Here is a 20608-nt window from a genome sequence, read left to right as displayed (position 1 = left end):
ATTTGAGGTCATGCCTCAAAATACTAAAAACAACCAAGGCTAGAGGGACAAACTTAACTATTTGAAAACACTGATGCATGATTAAAATATACACATTTTAATAATAATAATAATAAATAAAAAAAACTAGGATTTCAAAGGTTGTGTCCCGAGACATCCGTCTGAATGTGCATGGCTAAAACACTGGTGCTTTTAAGGGAATTTTAACATTTATACTGTCTAACAGCACTACTTAAAGAACCTATAAATAAATAAAAACTGACACACCAGTCAACTTCACTTAAGGAACTAGTCAGCCATTGGAGTCAACCATTGTAACCTATCCCTATCACATTGTCTTTCACATCTCTTTGAATATTACCAAAATGCACAATATTTTTTTGTGAATGGTCCACAATGACAATTTAATATCTTTTGAACGCAAAGTTCAAACCTAACAAAATGTAGTACAAACAGAAATCAGGACACTGTTAATAAATACACCAAATTTTGTCCAATTTCATCCATAGGGGGCCATTAAAACAAAGCAAAAGCTTGATTTGGCAAGCTTTTCCTATGATATAAGTGCTTTTATATCCTACAACAGGGGTGTCCAATCCTGCTTATGAAGGGCCAATAAGCTCCAGACTTCATCTTCAACCTTCCCCTAAAACATCTGGAAGTTTGTAGTGATCTTGAAGACCTTCATTAGCTGGTTGAAGTCTGCAGGATCTGCAGGATAGTGGCCCTTCTTAAGCAGGATTGGACACCTTTGTTCTAAAAATAGACTTGGTTTCCAATGAGTAAAGGGTAAAAGAGGCGAAAAGCAGACTGTGGTGCAGATGTGGTTGCTTACCTGCTGAAACACGAGGGCAGTCATTAAGCATGGGGTCCACCAGAGTATCCAGGGGCTCAGGACTCGACACCCAGTTACAGCAGTGCTGTGAGAGGGAAAAAAAGGGGAGGGAGAAAGGAGCAAGCAATTAGGTACCTTAGAGACATCTCACACTGACAGTTTTGACTTTTTATGTTAGGCAGGAGCAGGCACACCACTGGTGGTCCTCCGAGAAGCGTTTTCTTGGCCTAGTGACTTCGCCAAAGCTCCCAATGTCATCGGCCTGTCCCCTGAGACACCATTTCTTGACTCAATCTTCAACACAGGGTGTTGGTCTTCAGCTAAAACAAGTCTAATTAGGCATGTTTGGTTGTGAAAATAATCATACCCTCAAGCTAATAATGTATTTGACTTTTTCACTAAATGCATGCTGATAGAACATGTATTATGGAAACAATCGTACTGTTTAGATGGGGAGCAGAGTTGAAAAAAGTTATAAAGACATGCATGGAAAAGCGGGGTCTGGAGATAAGATAAAACATGCTGAATAGAAGACAGAGAAATTCAAGCGAGATTAGTGTATTGCAGCTGGCGTCCTTGTGAAGCGCTGCTTATCTAGGGTTGTTTACTTTCTCAGACATAGCACTGTCAGCCATTACCACTGCCGAAGGGACTGCAACCCACCCGTCCACACATAGACATGGACAGAAACACAGACAGATATCCACAAACACAATGCTATCTAACCCTCAACTAACTCCCAAGACAACCTCCCCTGACAGAGCAGAGAGGGACGATTCCACCACCCTAGACACCCCGCAAAAGACAATTGGATACATAAGCACACACGACAGAGCCACAGGTCAAATCACACCTCAGCCTGTCAACTTCCTTCACCTCTGATCCCTGTGTCACCTTAGGGGTCACCACACTGCCACCCAACAGGGACCCTGTATGGCCAACAGGGAAGGGGTATATACTGGGAAGCACAGGGATTTTATTTTTAATTCCATCAAAATTTTGGGCCTTGGCATCCTTGGTTAACTCATAATAATGTCTATAATGATAAATCGATTCAAGAAATGGCATGATTCTGAAGTCTAGGGTGGTAGTGGCTGCAACAAATACTGGATGTAAGCGGTCTAAAGTTGATGACAGTAGATAACAGAAGTATAAACATTAACAATAATGCAAATACTCTCAACAGGAAACAGATCCACAAATAAAGACATTCTTTAATACAGTAATAAGCCACAAGGCCATTCATGACAGTGAATATCAAAGTTAAAAGATTTTCTTAGGCACAGCGTTACGTGGAGTGCCTAAAATCTTTGGTATTTTTATATACACTGCCATTCAAAAATGTGAAGTCTTACTCAACAATATTGTAAAATATTATAAGAATTTAAAATACTACTGTTTCTATTTTAATATATTTTAAGATGTAATTTATTTTTGTGATGGCAAATCAGATTTTTCAGCAAACACTGATCCAGTCTTCAGTGTCACATGACCCTTCAAAAACCAAATGTTTTTTGTAACAACGTAAAAAACATTTATTGTCACTTTTGATCAATTTGATGCATACTTGCTTAATGAAAATACAAATGAATTAATTTAAATTTATTACCAATAAGAAAAAAATACTGGCTTCAATCTTTTGAACTATAAATACACAAACTTAATACATTGGGATTTTTTTAAGATTTGATATTGTTTTTTTTTTTTTTTTTTTTGTAATTATATATATATATATATATATATATATATATATATATATATATATGTATATGTATATATGATATATATATATATATATATATATATATATATATATATATATATATATATATATATATATATATATACATATATATACATATACATATACATATATACATACATATATATATATATGTGAAGAGTTCAGATGCAAAAGCCTCTAAGTGCCATCTGAAATGTTCATCTAAAATTAGGATTTTTATCAGGATCCTATATTTATGTTCAGTTATTTCACTTTAATAGTCTGGAAAAGGACCTGCACATTGCCATTAAAGTAAAATGACTCAACCTAAGCATAGGAGCTTGAAGACAACTGCCACTGGAATGAAAAGGCATGCATTGTGTATTTTTAGAATTCCTGCTGTCCTAGTTGTGCACCATGGAGCCAGGCCAGTGAGAGGAGCACTCCCTGACTGCTGCATCAAGTGTCTTATTGTACAATCTTAATTCATGCCGTCTGGAGAAAGATGTCAGCTGGGCTGGAAGCAAGGGAAGGAATTTCAAAGACTGGAGTCCCAGCCAGTGAGTGGCAAAGAGGTGGGGGGTGGGAAGAGGCTTCAACAGATTTTTCAGGGCTGGCTGATGTGCCAGGGAGACTTTTAGATGCAACAGAAAGCCAAGGCCACTATGTAAGAAGATGACATAGCTTTAAAAGAACAGATAAAACACCAAGAATGGTGAAAGGATTTTTGAGATAGTGAAGCTGGGTCAGACTTTTGGAAGTGTTCCAATTGTTTTTTTTTTTGTTTTTTTTTAATCTGATCGCTTGTAGTTTTTTAATTTAATCCATATATATCCTCGTAATAAGGCCCTTTAGCTAATAAAGCATTTAATAGAAGGGCCTGATAATACAAGTAAAAACAAATAATTAATTAGACAAATTAGATGAACAAATATATGTTTAAGTCTTCCATTTGTAGTCTAGTAGAGAAAAATAGGCTTTAAGTTAAGCGCTCCCCTATTCTCCCTTAAGGGTTTAACAATTTTAGTTTATTACCGTAATCATAAATTCACTGGTTTGTTGTGAAAAGAGTTTTACTGTTTACTGCACTTTTAATTATTAATTAATGATGGGTTAGGGAAGGACAATATATCAAACAATATGATTATGTGCATCTCGTCAGTAAAGTCGGTTCTGTGATTAGCGGTAAATCCCCATCACCAGCTTTCAAATGGAGCGGCAGTTAACAAACAGAGCCATAGTTCACTGACAAGCTACGCTGTATCGAGTTCATTATCGAAGGCGATTCATCTTCAATAATGAAATCGATACAGCGTAGCTTGTCAGTGAACTACGGCTCTGTGTATTAACTGCCGATCCATTTGAAAGCTGGTGATGGGGATTTACCGCTAATCACGGAAATGACTTTACTGATGAGATGCACAGGATCATATCGTTCGATATATTTTCCAGACGCTACGCTGTATCGAGTTCATTATCGAAGGCGATTCATCTTCAATAATGAAATCGATACAGCGTAGCTTGTCAGTGAACTACGGCTCTGTGTATTAACTGCCGATCCATTTGAAAGCTGGTGATGGGGATTTACCGCTAATCACGGAAATGACTTTACTGATGAGATGCGCAGGATCATATCGTTCGATATATTTTCCAGACAAATAAGAAAATAAAACTATTTGTCAGAGTTTTTGAATGCTCTGTGATGGAAATGTACACGAATGGCCACTGCGCTAACCATTTATGCATCACCTCCAAATCTCAGCTGAAGCTGCATGAAATGAAAACCGACAAACGGACACAAATGAGTGATAATAGGCTACGGTGAGGCCAATCAGCATTAATCAGGGCCATATGGTTGTGGTATTCCCGGCTCTTCTGGCCCAGGAGATGGGGTGCTGGAGCATGGTGGGACTCTAAGCAGTCTCCTAATGGCCCAGTTAGAGAAGGTAAACTGAAGACAGGTGTTGGATCCCGCTAAGAGTGCCCTCTCCTACCTGCACTTATTAAGCATCTCTGCGTCTGGCCTCCTACCCTTTAGCTGCCCTTTAACATACCGCATTCTGCTCAATCCATCCTGATTGCACTGTGGTATATCACACCTCATCCACTGTATTCAACAAGACAGACAAGTGTCAACATGCTGCCAGATGGCCAAACTGCTCATTTTGAAAATATACTGTCAAAAGAAAATGTAGAGAAAACACTTTACGTCTCAGAAACAAATCACTTTAAAAAGCCAAGATATTTGGGATAAAGTTTTAGAGGGTTGTACAAAGACCTCAACTCTTCACACACAAACCTCAAGAACAGTGACAATCAACAACAACAACAAAAAAAGATCAGATTAAAACTCTTATTTAATTACCCTTGTGTCATTCCAAACCAAAGAGTGGTAAACATGGAATCTTGTGTGTGTCACACGCTAGAACAAACCTCAGTAGTTCTCTATGTATGTTTATTTAAATGTGAATAAAAGCCAAAATTAAATCTGTTCATCATTAATAGCGATCGTATCTCTTCACAAGACTTATTAAACAACCTGATTTATATAGATTCAATTTACGGTGCCTTTATGACCTTTTTGGAGCTTCTTAGTGTTGTTTAACTGGATTTTAAATGGAGGGACTGTAGGTTTTATTACAAATATCTTAAACTGTGATTTGAAGAATAACCAAAGTGTTATATAATGACATTAGGATGTGTAAATGTTGGCAGAATTTCCTTTTTTGGGGTGAAATATCTTTTTAAAACAACAAATATCTAATAATAATGGCAAAACAAAAACAAAAGTTTTGAATAAAAAGTTCAGCAAATAGAAAAAAAAACTATAATCCTTTATCAGTAACTGCATAATTTATTCATGCCGGAGTGTATGCTGGGAACTCACAAACCCTTAATATTTCAGCAATACTGTTCAATTTGATCAATCTTTGGACTGAAAACCTTTTGACTAGCTGGGACAACATTTAGGGGAATTTTGGTCGAAATGTGTTTTTTTTTTTATGTAGTTTCCATTTATCCACATTGAACTGGAATAGATGTACTTGTTGTTTTTTAGAGTACAGATGAGAGTAGATGTCTGCTCGTTTGCTGCTGTGTTAGGTCTATGTCTCTCTCTACTAGTATGCTTTAGTATGATGTGTTTATATTTTTGGCTGTTTTGACATTTATCTTTCCATCACTGTAGGTTGACAGCCAATGCAGATATTCTAATGGACAATGTATATTTCTCCACTCTATTTCTTTCTTCTCTCTCTATGTCCTAGGAGATTTTCTCTCACTGTTTCTTCCCCTTCAGTATATACTGTACCACTGCTTCCCAAGGGAATCTCATCCTCCAAGTTGCTGTTTATGTCTGTCTTCCCCCGTGTCTTCCCTTCCCCCTCTCTCTCCCTCATATGCCCTTAGTCTGCCCCATTATCGCCACATCACCTGTCCTACTGTGGTCTCGTCCTGAAAATCCCTGAAAATTCTTGGCTCTCATCCCTCCATCTCCACCTCCCTCAGGAGGAGAAGGGGAATTACCACCCCCTGCATGAAAGAGCTCACGATTGTGCAAGGAACGGAGCATCACCTCCAGCAAACCCCTACAGAGATACCTGCCTGGCCAGAAACAGTGATCTCAAACCTGAATAATGTCCAAATCATGATTGCTATGGATGTTACTATGAAAGGGGATGGGGGCATGACCCTGATTAAAAACCGGTCTACAGTGGAGACACAGGGAGTGTGAAATATGAAGGCCTTTACACAACTTGTGTCCCAATTCCTTCATGAGTAAAAAGGATTAGGGGGTTAATGGGTGACACAAAAGGACTGAAAAAAGTGACGTTAACATTCCTGAAGTGAGAGTCCACCCTCTGGCTTCAATTATTGGGATGAATTAGATCTGAAAATCAATTAAATAAAATGTTCAATCTCATCTGTGTTAATCTGGCCCCCTGACAAATTTATATTTCGGTGTTCTCTATGTATGGCAGTACTTGCATGTGCGTGTGAACATACAAAATCATTTCTTATGCCGTTAACAATAGTCTGTGCAAGCAAGTCACTTAACTGGATAGTTCAGCCAAAACATTTTAAATTATCATTATTTACTTAGTCCTTATGTCAGTTCAAACCTAAATTGTGGAACACAAAATAAGACATTTAGCAATTTTTGAAAATATTTCTTGTCTATACAGTCAAGGTCAGTGTTGTTTTGGACCCCATTGACTGTTATTGTATAGACAAAAACATTCTTTAAAATATCTTTGTGCTTTGTATCTTATGTTCCACAGATGAAATAAAGTCATACAGGTTTGGAAAAACATGAGGGCAAGTAAAAATAATTTTACCAAATCACACTAAAACAGCTGTATTTTCAGATTCTTTTAACCTAAAGGCAGGACTTCTCTTACTACAGCATACAGTCATATCAAGCATAACACATATTTTCACATTTATTATTCTGCGTGTGGTCTGTCTCCTCCTCATGTCTCTAGTATAAGTCACACCACCGGACCGTATAAGAAACAACAAATCAACGACAACGTGTTCCTATTTTTGATAGACTCCTTATTCAGGGCAAAAATCACAAATAAATTCCCTAATATTCCAATTCCACTATGTTGACACTTTTGCACACATCAGAGAAAGAAAGAAAGAAAGAAAGAAAGAAGGAAAGAAAGAAAGAAAGAACTTGACAAGATGAAAAAGACAAAGGAAGAGCCCAAGACCAAAGACAAACTATAATAAGCAAAACAAAACAAAAAATCACCAAAGCAAGCAAACATTTGACAGAGCAAAGCAGATAAGCAAAGACAAAGGATTGAAAGACATTCTTCTGGTGTGCTGGGTGGTCCGCTGTTCACAGAGAAAGCGGGTGAGAGGTGATGGCGTGTGTTTGCGCTTGGCATTTGCATGGCTGGCTCCCCTGTAGCCATGGCTTGGGATCCACTCTCTCATATTTATGTGCATATTGAGTGTTCCCAGGTGTTGGCTCTGGACTCTAGGTCATCGATGAAAGGGCAGCAACTAAATAAAACTGACACACTAACAGAGCATCTGCCTGCGTGCGGCTGTGTTTGGTTTTGATTTCTTATTGACATCTGCCCAAACAGACAAACAAGAGTGTGGGATGAAAAACAAACTATTGGCTTTCCGTGACTCCTGTGAATACTCGCTGAATGAAATGCCAGGCTGTTTGAGCTGAGCTGTGTGGCCGCTACTGATACTGGGAACATCAAGATTTTGGCACATTTGGTTGATGGAAGATTGTACCTCTCTGAGCCAGTCCCGAATGGACTTGTTGGCTTCCTGGTGCCAGACGTTATGGACAGAGTCAGTCATGGCCACCGCACGGATACGATTCTTCACTTCCGCTTCTCGCTGAATCATCTGAGTGGGAGAGAGATACATTAGCAAATAGCATATGATATCATGGTTTCAAAAAAAGCTACAGGATCATCCAAATCTACGATGCATTTCAGTTTTTATTAACAGAAATATATCTTGCAGTGTATCATAAACTGAAATGTATCTGTCAAAGTCATTGTTCAGTAACCATGGTATATTTCAAAATACCATCATGTGTTTTCTGTCAGTGCTAATGGGTTAAACACTACAGAATGTGGTCTGCAATGCATTTCTGACATTACAGTCTTAAATGTAAAATAAATGCAAAAACCTTTAACATGTGAAGGGGTGCTTCTTTTGATCCTTGTATTTAAGATTGTGAGCAATTCAAAGGAGTTAGCCTGTCATGCTAACTATTCCATTCAAGATAAATTGCTAGAGAAAAAGGGTCGGTCTGACAACAATAGGTTAACAATCACTTTACGTGATCCATTTTACAGGAGCCACACCTGGCCTGGTGCTACATCAAAGTGTCCATAGTCATTTTAATACATTCCCCAAGCCCATTTAAATTAGAGGAACTGTATAGAGATAAATGGAATCTATTAAGGCACTAAGGACTAATACATCACACCACTGATAAGCTTTTCTCAGGAGCATCCTCTTGAAGAAAAGGGGAGGAAGCACATGGCAGCTCGTGCACACACACACACACGCACACACACACATGGAGTGACTGAAACATGCATGGCTAAAATGTCTTCCTGTTTCAATGATACCCAGGAGGCCAGCAAATTCACCCTTTTAAAAACTACTAAAAGTGTCAGTTAAGACAGAGTTGGGAATTTGGAAAGGTAACTAAATATGTTCCAGACATACATAGTTTTAAAAAGCACTTGAAATAAAAAAAAACAAACAGAGAATGAGACTTTCGAGCAATTCTTGAGATGCTGTTGTCATCATTTTTTTTATTTTATAGAAACTACTATGAAACATAAATTGTAATATTAAAAGTAACTGTACAAGAAGAATATTTCAGTACATTCTATAGCAGGGCAAGTAAATAATATTCCATTTTCTATTTTTTTTCTTTGTATTTTTTAATGGATTTGTAAAATTTAGCTATTCAAATGTGTTACAGAATTAATTTTCTATTAATTAATTTGTTATTATTATTATTATTATATTCATGTTATTCATTAAATGTTATTATTATCAAATTATTAAATGCATATTTTTATTTCTGTTTTAAGTTTACTGGTGAAAAAAAGGTTTAAAAACAAGCTGTAATACATAAAATAAACACTATTTAATGTAATATTTGCTTTGATGATCAAAATCTCCTGAAGTGTAAGCATCTCCTTTTAATTTGTCTACTAAAAATACAAAAAATAAATAAATAAGGCCCTGTTTTCTGCTGTTGGTGGAAAGTGTTGTACAATACTGCTGCTAATATGGAAATGTTATGCATGAATATTTAAAACACACAAAACGGCTGTAATGGTATTTAATGGCATGATTCACTCATTCCATGACAAACAGCCTGACAAAATCATGTAAACACAACCTCAAAGCAAACATGGGCATTGGATACGAAGAGGAAAATGACAGAGAGCAGCTTTGATGTGTTTGAATCTGTGATGTTTTCCATTGGGAAAACTGAAACATGTGTATTAGCTTTACAGCATCACACTGTTCTGATTGATGTCCTTCAGTGACAGTCTATGTGCTCCACACATGCTGTCAGCAACTGTCTTACCCACACATATAACTTCAGAGCGCCTGTTACTGTAAACCTAAAACTCGAAATGTCCTGTGGGCACAGCCAAGCACTGAAATTATTAAAAGAACATATGAACCAATGAAAAAATAAATAATGTACTGTCAGGCCATTCAATGTTGCAAGCAAGAATGATGGCACGCATGGGACCAAAGCCTTAAAACCCTCATAATCTACATTCCTCTGTACATTAGCTTAAGCATTATAGCACCACGTGAGCCGCTCTCTCAGCTGGTCTGTAACCATAAAAGAAAGAAACCGGGCAGCTGTGCTCATCAACCTCCTGCCCAGAAACAGTGCGAAGAAAAAGCAAACATGTGGAAGTACTTGTTGCACTAAAACCAACAGAGACAGATGTTGAAACATTTGCTATCTCACTTCTGCCCTCTTCTTTACACTTGAGCATCTGGCTTGAGGAGGAGAGACAGGGGGAGAGGTGAAAGTGCGATGGAGGCAGCAACGAGACGGTGATGACATCCAGCCTCAGAGATGGAACGAAAACACCACTCTCTCATTTTCAACATGACTGTGTTATCATTGAAATTAACATTTTCTGAAGAAGCTAACAGTGCTCGAAAAGCAACAAAAACTAGTGTTATAGTTTTAGGTTTTGTAAAATAATAAAATGCTGCATCTGTGGTTGTTTCAGTCGGCTGCTCACAAGAATCAACACTTAGTTACTATGCAGTGAAAAAGTAGCTGTAAATGGTTAAAAACTGCAAGGAAGACAAATCACAATTCATTATGCAAATATAGCCGTTTTTTTTTTTTTTTAAATAAAAAATGTTATTAAATTTTTTGTTCAGCAAAGAATTCATCATTATCCACACAAATATTAAGCAGCAAAACTTTTGTTTTCAACATTGATTATAATAGAAAATATTTTGAAATCACCAAATCAACATGTTACAATAATTTCTGAACGATCATGTGACACTGAAGACTGGATCAAACGCTGCTGAAAATTCAGCTTTGCTTTCAAAGGAATAAATAAATATTAAAATAGAAGACATTTATTTTAAATTATAATTATATTTCACAATATTACAGTCAATCATACATTTGATCAAATAAATGCAGCCTTGGTGTGAATAAGAGAGTTCTTTCAAAAACTTTTTTTTAAATGTACCGACCCCAAAATTCGAATAAACCCCTTTATCAGAAAGGTTGGAAGAAAATCAGTTCAGTGTTACCTAGAGAATACTATAATAAAGCCAGCACAATTCTCTCAGGCAGGAGTTGGTATGGGCTGGTTGTTATTATATATTGCTTATTCTAGGTGATGTGGTAAATGGTCTGTTGTGACATTCGGTCAAACAGTATCAAGGACTGCCAGCGGGAAACCTCTGAAGACAGCAGATTTCCCTTCCTTTTCTCCAGATAAGCTCCATTATGGCTGTTCTCTTAATCCATCTTTTTCTACACAGCCCAGTTGCTATGAAACCCCAATCAGTAGAAACCCAATTAAAGACACAAGGATGATTTTTGACCAGCTAGCCGAAATGGTCTTTCCGATATTGGCTAAATCCTGCGGCTGATGAGGACAAAATATCCCGGTTGACATATATCCTTACCCTCCTCCCCCAGTCTCACACTCTCCCTCTGTTTGACCTCTTCAGTGACCTCTACTGTAAAATACAGCATTTAGCACTTTAAGTGGCTTCACATCACGTAGTAAGCTAATTTGCAGGACTTCAGTTGCTGGAAATCGCATTTTCCTTAATGAAGCTGACCGCAATTGGAAGCGCTTCTTTATTTGTCCCTCCATTTCGAACACAGAATAGTGTGAAACACACACACACACACACACACACACACACACACAGGCAAAGAGGAGAGTTTAACGATAAGAAAGGCTGGGAGGCGACTCTCGCGCGGCGATAAATACTCCGCCATTTCAGCCATCCTGGTGACAAAAGCGAACGCTCTTCATAAGACTTACATGCAAACACACAAGCAATAAGACAATTATTTAGGGCTTTGATAATTACGTGTCAAAGGCAGTGCAAGTCACCAGATAATTAGGTGAGAACTGAATGGTAATCCACAATGGCGTCCCTGGAGGCAGGGGAAAAAAAACTCTCAACACATTCCCAGAAGAATGAGGGAGGAATAAAGTAGCGAAGAGATAAATAAATAACATGGGCTTTTAAAAAGGAACGGACTTACTAACAAAAAACACCATGAAAAAAGAGGCAATTACCATCGTGAGGGAAGACACTGTGGATGCACACACTCATGCAGATGTGTGTGCAAATCCCGATGCGGGCTGATTCAGGAAGCCATGCTGTTAAAATCGGTGCTGAGTCCAGGCTAATGCATCCAAACTGCTTCCATAATCTGGACATCCCACTGTGTGGTAAAATGAAGCTTAAATATTTGATTGATTAACTGTCCAATTACGACCAGTGAGCGAGGGCCAACACTGCGCAGAGCTACATACATGCACATCCACACAACAACAGTATGTCTTGGCAAATTTATACACTGGCCCTAAAAAGTATTTGGACTGTAAAGTAAGCTAAACTTATAAATGTATCAATGTCAAAGAATCTAACAAATTTGGTATATACAGCAGGATCAGACAGGCCAAGCTGGATCTACAAACAAATGATGCTACCCTTTTCCTCAAATTACTTTTAACTGGGGCCAGTTGCTCCATTTTTGTATTATGCCCTAGTAGTTACTAGTGTAAAAGTACATCCTATTTTAAGCTATGAACATAATCCACAACATGTCTGACAACTCAGTAGTGTTTAATATCTTTATCTTAATTTTGAATAATATAACAGTTGCATGTGTTGTTTCTTTAAAATAAATGCTCTTTGGTTTGATAGTTCAGCAGTGTCATGATAAACTTAATCTCAGCGTCCTTCTCTCGCATTGTGCTGACCCAACTAAGACATCTAACCTCTGGAGCAAAGAGGGGCTCCAAAGGAGCTGGAAAGTTTTGGCTTTTCTTCATTCTCCAGGTCCAAGAGGGCACAGGCCAGCCCTCATTCCTCTGGCCCCGCGCTCGAGCTGAGAAAACAGTGGCAGCTGCCCCTGGAGCTCCGACACCCTGCACAGGAAGAGACAACACTCACACTTTCCCCTGCTTTGAAGCCTGGGCCTCAGTGCCTGCCCGGCCTTTGTCTTTGGGGCAGGAAGGAAACCCTAAGCACCAGGACACTATGAGGCCCTGGGGAGGCAGCGTATGCATTGGTGTGGATATATCTAACCCCTGTGAGTGTCCAGCCAAGAGTATATTCCTATGCAAGTGTGCATTTATAGGCGCCACAACAGGCAGTTTTAGATTTATGGATGCTAGTAAGTAGACAGCGAATAGTGATAACTTCCCCTTCTACTTCCTGTCGCTGAGTGGAACGGCACGTGCAAAGGATGACATTGTCCAGTGTTGTCCCGGAAAGGCTGGGCCAGAATGGGGTATCAGTGGACCCTTGTGAACGGAGATGGGGCAAGCAGGCGACTCTACATGGCCAGACACACACACATACACACGTCAGCAAAGGCGGGCGAGGAAAAGGAAGCCGAGTAAATATTTACTGACACAGCACAAGCGGTGAGCGTTTGACACCTACTGGAAACAAAAGCGAGAGGATGAGGAGCAGCATGCCAGGAAAGGCAGCAGTGCTGTGTCGAGCTTGCACTCATGGAAAACAAGAGGAAAGAGGGAAACATGGGGGCAGGATAAGTGAAAGAGCAAGTGAAGGGGGCACAAGGGAGGGGTATGCTTGGGCATCAGTCAATGTCGAATAAAGGCCACACTCAGGCGACTCCTGAAGCTTGCAGCTTTTTGAGGCCTCATTGACATTTCATGCTACAGTTACCAAACAGTACCATCAAACTACCAAGTTTTTTGACAGGTATTACCGTTTGATACCATTCATTTACCACAGTACATTTTTGTCAGATATAGTACTGTAGGTCTTCTTGACACAACAAAAAGTTGTAAATGAACTCAAGTAATGGACTTTAACCACATCAACTCTGGGGACCCACCGGTGGGTCCAATATTGCATATGTCTAATTCTCAAAAAATCAAAATAACAGCTGAAGTGGTTAACTAACCTGATGATGGCTTGAGGCAAGTTAGGAGATACGACGATATGCTTCAACTTCAAATATCTAACATGCCGAAAATATAATGATAGAGAATAAAACACACAGACAGTGCACAAGCAGTGTGTGTGTGTATTCTGTGCTCATCAGAGAAAGAGAGAGGCCCCGGAGCAGTTGTGCCTGGCACAGGGCCCATAAGGAGAGATCTCGGATTGGATGATAAAAAGGCTGATGGGGCCCCTCATTTTGGACCCGTTCTGCATTGATCCTGCAATGCCTTGAACCCTGGAGAGAGAGCGGAGTCTGCACACTTCACCGACAAGTGTGGGAGTGCGTATCATCACAGCAAACTCTCCCTTTGTTTCTTCACTCTTTGTTAGTATCCTCACATGTAGTGCGGCTCATTCAGCCGGCGAACTGTTGGTGGGCAATTGTTGATTTTACATAGTTTTCAATTGGTCAGATGCCATTGATTCAACTCATCTCTTATTTCAATATCAATTATATTAGCAAGGTTCCCACACCTACTAACCAATGAAATTTCCCATGTAGTATATTCTCATAGAAAAGTAATTGAAATTTACTAATTCATCGGTTACAAATTGTGAAATGTTATGTTTGTTAAGACACATGGATTTATTTTTATCAAAAACACAGTAAATCAGTAACACATATTGTGAAATATTGTTACAATTTAAAATAACTTTTTTTTTCTATTTTAATGTATTTTAAAATGCCATTTATTCCTGTGACAGCAAAGCAAAAATTTTAGTAGCCATTTATTTGAAACATAAAATCTTTTGTAACATTATAAATCAACTTTTATTTCTGTTTCTTGTTTATATATATATATATATATATATATATATATATATATATATATATATATATATATATGTATGTATGTATGTAGCTGGTGAAATATACATTTTAATAATGTTTCCATGGAATTGTATACATTTTCATGTATTTGATAGGCCTTGAACATTTAAAACATTTCCAGGTTTCCGATGACAACGTAGCGTTATTTAACTCTAACTCTAAACAAAATTCAATCATATGTCCATACCAACACCCTTACTATTAAGTATAAGAATTTATATTGAATTTTCAATTGCAGGACTATTCCACAATGTGACATTTCCCAGTTTTCCTTGACTGTGGGAACCTTTCCAAGTATTGACTTGACTTAAAATATATTGTATATTATAAATAATCATCTGTTTTATAACATGCATCTGTATTATGATTTCAGAGGAATCAAATCAAAGACATTTAGACTGAAACATTTAAAGTCATTACATTATTGCTCAGTGCTTCTAAACACACCACAAAAATGATACAAAATAAGTAACAGGCATAATTTTTGTGGAGCGCAAATGTCTAATAATTCTAATTAAAGTCCTTTGTTAATTAGGGGTGATTTTCCTTAAGAAAGAATAGTACAAGGTGTGATCACAGCAGCATCTTCATCACCTCCGAAACTGTCAAATCTGGCGTGGATATTGCTCTCACACTGAAACGAGGGATTGGTATATTTCAGAGTTTGTGTATCAACAGGGCAAAACCCAACTAAAGTGTCTCCCTCAGCCTTTCGGCAGTGCCATAAAATAGAAAGCTAACCTCAATATTTGCCCTCTCTGTGCTGGGACTTGCTGGCCCATTAAATTCTCCTTCCCATGTGTCATCCTGCACATTCCCACCATGAAATTTTTGTATAATTAAACTTTCTTAATGATTTATAAGCTATAATAAAAGCAGTAAGTATTTCTGAGCAGGTTAAACTGACACCCTATAAGTGCACATGTGGGGCTGACACTGTTTTAACAGAGTTTTGGATCATTGACTCTCCCGGCTGGAAGAATGAGGGACAGAGAGGGATAGAGTGAAGAGGGAGACGCAGCTCTGTCATAACTCAGACGCCCACTGACACGTACAGGCTGGGCCTTGTCAGCCGGGGAGGTGAGGGCCGGTTCAAGCAGACGGCGGGAGAGACAGGGGTCAGGCTGCCCGAGGTGTTTACAGGAAAGCCCAACTCGCCGTCAGCGCGCCGAGACAAACTAGCAGAGCAGAGTGCACGTCTGACAGAAATACAGCTGTAGAGAGTACACACAATGATAAAAGTACCATTATTTGGATAAATGTTAAGTACACACTGCTTCGCAACGAATATGAAATCCTTATAGGGTCACTTTAGACAGAATATCAATAAAAGCTGCTTATGCCTGGGAATTAATCCTGAATATTAAACACTGAGCGGAAAATGGCACAAGATGCTAAAACTTTAAAGTCAGATATTTGCTGTCTAAATACGTGCATGTTTACATGTTATGTCTGCTTTAGACCACCACCAGACATAACACTAATAATGTGTATTTCTTAACTAGGAAAAACATAAAAGCAAGTGAAGTAATGAAACAAAAACATTTTAATAACAAAGAAAAAGGTGTGCACTTTAGCCACTCATGAAGAAAAGAAAATACTAAGCCTCTTTGAAACCTTGAGGGAGTTTCCTTGCTTTTTTCAGAGTTTACCGGGAGGTCAGGTGTGTGTATGCTACAACTGCATATCGTCTGCATATGATTCTAAGTACGTGGGTGTGTATGAAAGAAGCTCTCACTAATGTGTGTGTGCGCGCGAGTGCATGTATGCTTTCAAACCTCCGTCTCAGTGTCAGGCCAAACCTCCCCTTTTTTCTGCGTTGAGTCTAGCTGTGGGGCTTTTTCAGATGGGCTCTCAGCAGAGACGTTTTGTTTAAACTTTCTGAGGCACTCATCCCATCCTTTCAGTCACAAATCCAAGTTGGAGGAGAAAAAAATGGGGACCAATGGCTAATGAACGTGACGAAACCGCTCTCCTATCAGCTATCTGTTTCTAAAGCTCCGTCTAGCTTGCCGAAGGGAAAGAACTCCTGAACCCCCCAAAAATGAGCCTCTGATAGCCCTGTTCTCAAAGGCAGTCCAGCACCAGACGGTCGAAATTAATGGAAATATATAACAATCTGAAATTAACTTCCCATTGCCACCAGCTACGTTTTAACCAGGTGTTGAGGAGAAGAGAGGGTGAGTGTGAGAGAGAGGCTGGAGACAAAAAAAAAGGGAAAAAACCTATTACGCCTTCACCACCTCATCACACACTCTTTTACACACACACACACACACACACACAGGCTAAAAGAAAAGTACTTTTTTCTACAAAATTATCACATTTCTATTAATTATAATATAAAGTAATAAGAATGTAAATGTTCTATTTTTTCTATTAGATTTCGGTTTAATTTAATTAATTTGCTATTAATTTGAGGGTCAAAACAGTATTCATTCATTTATTTAAAACCTGATTTGAAAAACAGTCTGAGAAATAAAAATGGACAAGCAAAATGTATTACTTTAGCATGAAAAATAAAATACCATAGCACCAAGAGTGTTATCAATCTTAGAAGTAACAAGTATCTGAATTTCCTTTAAAGAATTCTAAAAAGAACACAGTAATGATTTTTTAATACAAATCACACAAATACACATGTATCTCAAAACCAACTGCAGTAATTAGCACTCAAATGAATAAAAAGTAGCACTGTCGTATTGATGGTTGTCGGTTCAATGCTTATTAGTATACTTAGCAGTGTACTTTCTGATTAGAACAATATCTATTATTATAGCCCATTACTCTGGATGTTATTACAGAGAAAGCCCATGTCACTCAAGCACAAAGTCTGGATCTTGCTAGGAAAGGGATTCAATGTACCAAATAGAAAAAAGACTGACCTTTCCCCCAATACACCACTTCCAGCAGAATTATCTTTTTAACTATTTAACTGCTGTCAGCGATTTGTCAGAGTGTGGTAATTACTAACCACAGCTGAGGACATACAAAGAATAAAAAGTATATTTATTTATTTAGTTTGGAACCACAGAAGACATTTAGGTAATGATTAAGGTAAGTACGAATGCAGTGATTATCTTGTCATTTGTGAATTTTCCTTCTGTGGTTATAATAGTGAGAAGCTAGTTTCTGCTGTTTCCTTTGTTCTTTGTCGTGTTTGACGCCTCTGGATGTGAAGAGCAATATTCATGGAGTTCGCAAACCGAGTTGCGTCAATTATAGGAATCATAAAGTATATTTTATGTTGCTTTTAATTTTTTGATGTCAATATGACTGTGTGCGTCTCAGTTTCCAAGTCTCCGGAATAGCAATCAGTTGTCTGAGGTGCTGACTAACTCGCACTCTTGAGTTAAATGTCATCGATGAGTCAAATGAACTCGCTGGGCTATTGTTAGTATGTGTACGTGTGTGGAACACATGTAACCGGAATATGAGACGGCAGGTCAGTTAGAAGGCCTCTGAGATGGATAAAACCAAAAATACAGGTAGTAAAAAGCCGTATGGGTAAGAAGTAGTTGTTAATCCTTTAAGATCACATTAGTTAATTCTGTTTGGTACAAAACAGGTAAGACATCTAGTGAGAAAGACAATGAAAAGCTATGGGGTAAACTGTCCCGCTCAACTGTGAATGCAGATTGGCATAGCAAATGAAGAAATCTCATTCTCCACACACACACACCTACACTGCTCTCATCCACTTTAGTCTATGCAAAAGCAGTTACAAAGGATAAGCAGTGCCCCCTAGTGTTTTTATCAATGTGAAATGAGTCCAAATCAAGAATGTGTCCCCTAAGAGAGAAAAAGTGACAGGAATGAGGGGTAAATCGAGTTGTGGCATCACAGTGGAAATGCCTGAGGAGGACGTACTGGAGATGAAGAGAAGGGGGAGGAAAATGAGGGAGAAAAGGAGGAGAAAATAAGGTAAGAGGTTAGGGAAAGGGGGATGGGGATGGGGCAGATGTGGAAGGGTATATATAGAGGAATTCTGACATTGTCAAGATAAGAAATGGAGTGTAATGATGCTTTTTGAAGGCATGCCAGAGCAGGCAGAATAAAAGCAGACTTTTTCGCCATAAGAAAAACACACACAATAAGACAGAAGCTTCCTTATCTATCCATATATATATATATATATATATATATGTGTGTGTGTGTGTGTATGTGTGTGTGTGTGTGTGTGTGCTCTTGTTTTTGTGACATATCAGGACACAACTCTGTATAATGACATGGATATGACACAGGTATTACAAGGAGAGGGTGACTTATGAGGACATAACCCATGTCCCCGTTTTTCAAAACGCTTATAAATCATACAGAATTAGTTTTTTTGAGAAAGTAAAAATGCACAAAGTTTCCTGTGAGGGTTAGGGTTGGTGAAGGCCGATAGAATATACAGTTTGTACAGTATAAAAACCATTACGCCTATGGGATGTCCCCACTTTTCACAAAAACAAACATGTGTGTGTGTGTGTGTGTGTGTGTGACAAAAGCCCCAGAATGTGACCAACATGCCATGTGTGCTTGTTGTTGCTGCTAGTGTGCAACAACAAAAACATCAAACCGCTGCCCACATCTCCCCAAAACCGATGGAAGCCCTATCACCTCTGGTTTGGTGACATGTGTTAAGAATCAGCTCCATGTGTGAGTCTATGTGAGAACAAACTGCAGCTACAGTCTGGGAAAGTTATGCAATTGAAACTTTCAGTTTGCGATTAAAAGTAAGAAAGTCTGAAATGAACGCAGGATGTCAAGCTTTAGTTTTGTAGAGTGTTTGCCTTTACTTGAGGAATTCCAGAGTAATATACTTCCATCCTGATTTAATGCTCTTTCACATTGCTCATATTAACATCTCACTCCACTGAAGGCCTACATCTTACATATGCCGCGTTTCCACCGAAATTACCCGGAACATTTGTACCAGGAACTTTTTTCCCCCCAGACCTGTTGCTTTCTGCGTTTCCACCCAGGTGTAAAGTACCGGGAAGATTAGGCAAATAGACTGGTGACGTAGATCTGCGCGCGTTTCTCAATACAAAGTACGCTGATTTTGGACGTGCATCCTCGGTAGTTCAGACTTTGCGCATTCGCCTCAGGAGTGTGATGTCCGCGACGACGCGAATCCAGTAAATCTGTAAACAGCAGCGTACTTGATAACATCAGTCAGCTGACCATGGCTACTGCTATTTTCCTCTCTGTATATTTACAATAAAACGAAATAGGATATCAAATACCACTGCCTCCTTTCGTTTTCATTTTAACATAACAGCTGCAGAAATGTACTCAGTTCAGGGATATGTGTACATACACAGCCATTACAACAAAATATTATATAAATTTGCCTTTTTTATTTTCATTTTAACATATAGATAAGTTGAATAGAGACCAAAGATAACCTGTTAGATTTACCCCGCAGCTGAATTATATTTTATGTTTAACCACTAAAGAGACATCAGAACGTCTAGTCGAGGTGAGGCTGCTTCTCGGCGGATAGATGATCACTGAGCTCCCGCTGATCGCGTGGAGCTGACCGTCTCTGAGATCGGCGAAACACATTTTTAAATAGGCGCTGTCTTTATAAATAAACCACAGATTTGAGTTTTAAACAACTACATTCTCGCCTGAAATACTTTTAAAATTACATTTCATAACACAATAACAGTAATATTTTGAAAATGATCCGAATAAATGGTGGTTGAACTCAACCAATGCTGCGTGAACTCAACCAATCAGCATGTTTAGCGCCCAAGTCCCGCCCCGAAAGTTCAGGAACTTTGAAAAAGTACCACTTTGCCAGCAGGGACTTTCTGAGGGGCATTTTTTTACCCGGAACTTTATTTAGTTATGGTTCCTGCGGTGGAAACACACCGAGTACCAGGCCAAAGTCACTAGTTCCTGGGTAAAGTTCCTGCGGTGGAAACGCGGCAATACATGGAGGTGTAGATTCCATCTCTATGACACGTCTGACTTCAGGTATGTGTGCGTATGT

At 38.6% G+C, this 20608-nt stretch overlaps 1 protein-coding gene across 2 annotated transcripts in view; it reads right to left on the bottom strand.

Annotated features, from left to right (window-relative positions):
• Positions 1-20608, bottom strand: part of LOC132138834 (cotranscriptional regulator FAM172A homolog) — a 188995-nt gene that overhangs the window by 69175 nt on the left and 99212 nt on the right. For both annotated transcript variants that reach the window (XM_059547708.1, XM_059547709.1), the window contains exons 9-10: positions 7821-7937; positions 836-920 (exon numbers count right to left, since the gene is read on the bottom strand). In XM_059547708.1, the coding sequence (XP_059403691.1) occupies positions 836-920; positions 7821-7937 (202 nt within the window). The remainder of the gene's footprint in view (positions 1-835; positions 921-7820; positions 7938-20608) is intronic.

The sequence above is a fragment of the Carassius carassius genome, chromosome 4 (assembly GCF_963082965.1).
Source record: "Carassius carassius chromosome 4, fCarCar2.1, whole genome shotgun sequence".
In the NCBI taxonomy this organism is placed as follows: domain Eukaryota; kingdom Metazoa; phylum Chordata; class Actinopteri; order Cypriniformes; family Cyprinidae; genus Carassius; species Carassius carassius.
The sequence above is the reverse complement of the archived record's forward strand: the minus strand, read 5'-3'. Positions and strand labels throughout refer to the sequence as shown.